This window comes from Stenella coeruleoalba, assembly GCF_951394435.1.
Source record: "Stenella coeruleoalba genome assembly, chromosome: 19".
NCBI classification, from domain to species: Eukaryota; Metazoa; Chordata; class Mammalia; order Artiodactyla; family Delphinidae; genus Stenella; species Stenella coeruleoalba.
The window spans coordinates 21,273,146-21,277,876 of NC_137165.1; the positions used below are offsets into that span (position 1 = coordinate 21,273,146).

General features: G+C 55.8%; 1 protein-coding gene across 1 annotated transcript; it reads right to left on the reverse strand.

Annotated features, from left to right (window-relative positions):
- Positions 1-407: 407 nt before the first annotated feature.
- LOC307177283 (transmembrane protein 102-like) lies at positions 408-2,897 on the reverse strand. Its single transcript, XM_079904332.1, is given in 3 exon segments — positions 408-1,070; positions 1,072-1,890; positions 1,992-2,897. Coding segments are annotated over 3 exon segments (1,503 nt in total). The 5' UTR covers positions 2,210-2,897; the 3' UTR covers positions 408-604.
- Positions 2,898-4,731: the final 1,834 nt, after the last annotated feature.

Genomic DNA, 4,731 nt, shown 5'->3' on the forward strand with positions numbered 1-4,731 from the left:
GGGTTCAGAGGAGGAGGGACAAGGAGGCGACTCCACTGAATGGAACTCTGGATGGGGGGAGAGGTTGGGCTTAGATAGATGGAATGGCGGATGCCCCGAGAATGGAGAAAGGGACCCTACTGCCCGGGATGGAGGACAGAACTGGATGAGGAAGGTGGGGGGAATAACTGAAGAGATAGCGGTGGTGGTGAGGTCTAGCCTGGGGTGAAATCCGGCCTCCTTAATGTCTCTGCTTTTGTGTGAGACAAATTGGTCAGTCCCTGGTCTCCATACCTTTCTCCTTTACACGTTTTTTCAGCAAATATATTACCCCCATCCCTATTGACTCCTAAGAGAAAAGACCATAAGAACTAGCGGGAGGTGGATGCCAGGGGCTGCACCGGAGTGGGCGGGGTGCTGGCCACAGATTTGGCCAGAATGGAACGACCTGTGCCAGGGATGGGGCGGGAGGTGGGAGGAAGCGGAGGAACCGGCGAGGAGGCCTTCTAGAACGGGCTCTTCGGGCCCAAAGCGCTCAGCCTGTCTCCCAGGTGAGGGGAGAGCAGTACCCTCCACATCCCGCTGGCCAGCAGAAGCACATTCCAGGTTAGTAGGAACAGCGTCTTTAATGGGCCCCGCCTCCCACGCCGGCTAAGCCTCCCCCCTTGCGTGCAGCCTTGGCCTCTTCCACAGAGGCCCGCAGGGCGCGGGCAGGGTCCCTGCGAAGCAGGGCCAACGCCCCGAGCAGCGAAGCGGCCCCGTCCCCCGCACGGAGCTTTTGGCCACTCAGAAAATAGTGGGGCAGCGTCCCGGCCTCGAGCACCCGGCCCAGTTCATCCAGCAGCCCGAGGCAGCAGGCGCCCGCATTCTCGGGTCGCGCCAAATAGAGCGCAGGCAGCCGCTCACACGCCCAGTAGAGCAACGTCCGTAGGAGGTAGGGCGCCGCGACCGTAGTCCCGGCCACCAGAGGGCGCAGGAGCGCCTGAGCCGCCGCGTGCGCGTGCAGCAGGGAAACGGGTATGCGCGTCTTGAGCGCCAGCTCTTGGCGGGCGAAGCAGAGCTGCGAGCCGGAGGCGTCCGGCCGCTCTGACGGAAGACGACTCCGAGGCCAGCGGGCCGGCCCACGAGTGGCTCCCAGGCCCCTGGGGCCAGCCGGCCACGGACACCACGGGGATCAAGTCGAAAAGCAGGAGGCGGCGCGGGGTCCCGGGCGTAGCCAGGAGGATAGTGGTGACCCCCGCGTGGCGGGCTGCCTGGACCAAGCGCGGGGCACCCGGAACCGGAAACAGGGACTCAGCGACCGCAGCCAGCGAAGCAAAGAACCAGGCAGCCACCTGGGCGGGGCACAATGTGGGCCATGCCTCCGGAGCCTCCAACGGCTGTGGCACTGGGCTAACGTCGGTTGCTTTGGTGACGTCACCATTCGTTTTTTTCAGTGGTGAGGGAAAGTCAACATCGGTTACGTCTTGTTGAGGCAACTCTGGCACTGAAACATTACTAGGTGAGTTTTCCAAAGACTTGTGTGCCTCAGGCTCAGTGACGTGTGGCTGGTCCACGGAGATTTGCGGATCCTTGGGAGTTTCTTTGTTTTGGGCTGGGTGGATCGAATCACGTCCTCCTGGGACTGGGGGTCCTAGGCAATCCTGCCATGCCTCCCGGACCGAGGTTCCGCGTACCTGATCTGGAAGGAAGAGCCATGTGTAACAGGATCCCACGTCCGGTTGCAGCTCCTGCCCAGTGCCATCTAGCGAAAGCACGGGCACCAGGAGTGTGAAGCCCGCGTCGTAGTGAGGTCCCCGAGCGTAGGGCCCTAGAGGCGCAGGTCCCAGATCCAGGGAGCCCTTGCGAATCCCGCAACGAAGCAGCAGGAGCTCTGCCTGAGGAGGAAAGCGAGGGTCCCGGCGGTGAACGAGACCGAAGGAAACAGAAGGGATCGTAAAGTCGTGATCCAGAGCCGGGGCGGGGTGAGGCGTAGCTGAGAGCTGCAAGTTCCCAAAGGCTGGGAGGGTTACTTACCTAGCAAAGAGAAAACAAAGTCCTTGCCCTGGAGGAGATCTGGTCCTGGCTTGGGAATTTCACTCCAGCTCGCCTGCACACCCAGCTCCTGGATCAGCTGGGTTAGTTCTTGCAGCTGCGCCCCAGAGCAGAAGTCCATGTCCGTGAGCGGCCGGGCTGGGGCTGGGGGCAGTGGGCCCCACCAGGGAGCACTCCTCCAGACCGCGGAAGCCATATGGCTCTATCGTTTGGGGGTAGGAAATACACAGACGGGAGGAAGCCCAGACAGGCCGTTCCTTTTGCTGCGGAAAACTGGCCCCCGTTCTTTTCTCTTCCAGAGGCCAAGAGGGTTCCCAAGACAGAGTCCGCCAATGGGTCTGCAGACGAAGGGCCCTAAATTTAGTCTTGAAAGAGAACAAATAAATACCTCCTCCGCCCTTGCCCTTTTCTCATATGCTGGTCCCCGCCCCCATGGAACGGTTCACCTGTCTCAGCAGGTAGAAAGTAGCTGTTTGGCCCCTCCTAAGGAATGCAATAGCCTCCTTCGCTGCCCCTTGACTACGTCCCCTTACCTCTTTTTCAGAAGAGGCTAGTGGTTTGCGGCTTCCCTCTTAGGGTTAGCTACAAAGGCTGGGAAGAGAATGGATAGGAAGATTCAACAGGTAACTTCTTCCTGCTGCCTGCAAGGCCACGCCCCTAAATTATAACCACGCTCCTTTCTGGAGACTGTCGGGATGGTTCCGGACCAGCCCGGCCTCCAGTCAGAGTTCAGTCACTCCTTTCGCTCTGCAGAGATCTCACGGCTGTCCTGGGAGTTGTAGTTTGTCTTCAAAGCTACCAGGGCGTTAGTGCCACGCCCCCACATCCTTTCCTGTTCCGTTGAAGTAGTGCCTGATGGAAGTTGTAGTTTCTATGGAGATAAGCTATTCTGTGTCTTTATGATAAACTATTCTTTGTCTTTATGATAAACTATTCTGTGTCTTTACAAGGCCAGGTGAACCACACAAACACTCCTTGGGGTTAGAACAGAGGCCTAATAGGATGGATCTGAATAGCAAACAATAATGAGGGACATACACTAGGGCATGCGGAGAAATAGGGGACTCTACATCTCACTTGGGGGTAGAGGAGCCCTGGTCATTTAAATCTAGAAGGGTTCTTGCATGCAATTATAACTTCATTTTAGAGATGAGACTGCAAGCCTAGAAAGGTTGCACATGACTTGTCCAAGGTCAGAGCTGAGCCAGAGAGGTGTTGGAAATGGGCTCTCCAGCTGGGACGTATATCCTTGGAATCGGTGGTGGTAACGTTAGACAAGAACACACCGATAGTGTGCATGTAGTGACCCAGGGATGGACATCTGACTCAGGGAAGGGACATATTAGTGTTGCCCACCTCAGACACACAAGTGGTGGCAGGGAAAACGCTTTGGAATCTCGCAGCTTATGTGTGTATACAGAAGAGTTATCAGGACTGAAAATCAAGTCCAGAGGAAACTCCAGCTGGGCTAGCGCAGGGCAATGAAAAATTATCAGGGGAAGGAAATGGCTTTCAGCGACCAGTGCTATCATGGACACAGCTTAAGTCCAGGATGAAACTAGGAGGCAGAATAATAGGACAGAAAGATAGGACACCAGAGACACGCTCACAGATTAGACCAATGCATACTGGACCAGGATTTCTAACATTCCTTTTTCCCAGGGGTCTGTCTCCACAGTGAACTAGGCCTAAGTCCATGGGCAAGAAAATTAAGTGGAGACACCTCGAAAAATTTAGAGGCCTATGAAGGAGGGGACCCTCAGAATCCAGGGCTCAATTTGGGGAGCCTAAAACACAAGGATTCCTAGTCACTGACAAAGAGAGGTCTTCTCCTTCAGTAACCAAGAGCCTCAAACACAGCCCAGAACAGGGAAGGCAAGTTTCCATACATCTGGTCGTGACCCAAGAGACCAGATGAGGAAAACTGAAGCCTGGGCTGTTTCTCACAGTCTGGGGAAATCAGGCATTGGCTGTCCATCCCCACATCTTACCTCCTCCCCAGAGGGTGACTTCTGAGCCACCCTAAAAAGAGCTAAGTTCTCTGGTCTGTGGGGGAGCTTTAAGATGCTGGGGGTGGGTGACAGGGAAAGGAAAATTGCTCTAAACTCTAAACCACTGCTCTCTAATAGCATTTTCCATGATAATGCAAATGTACTAAATCTGTGCCGTCCAATGCAGTAGCCGCTAGCTCCATGTGCCTATTGACACTTAGAAGGTCGTGGCACTGAGGAAAAGAATTTTTTTTTTTTTTTGGCCAAGCCATGAAGATTCCGGGGACTGAGTTCCCCGACCAGGGATTGAACCCCAGCCACAGCAGTGAAAGCGCCAACTCCCAACAACTGGACCACCAGGGAACAGAATTGGATGCCAGAGAAATTCTGTTCTCTGAGGAAGAGAAATTTTTAACATTTTAACTTAATTTTAAAAACAATTAATTTTCCTTAATTTTTAATAATTTACATTGTAATAGGCATTTGGCTAGTGGCTACTGTAATTGACAATGCAGCTCTAGGGCCTTGGGGCTCCCGCTCCCGGGGTGGCTGGCCCGGACCCAGACTCCGCCGCGGGCCCAGTTGCCGTCCTTTCGGCCCGCGAGCCCCTCGACGTGCACCTGGCCGCCCCCACCGGCGCCCAGCCCCGGCGCCGCCACCTGTGTGCCGGTGTGTCCCTCCACAGCTCCCTCCGACAAAAGCCCCCCACCCCCCGCCCATTTGGTGT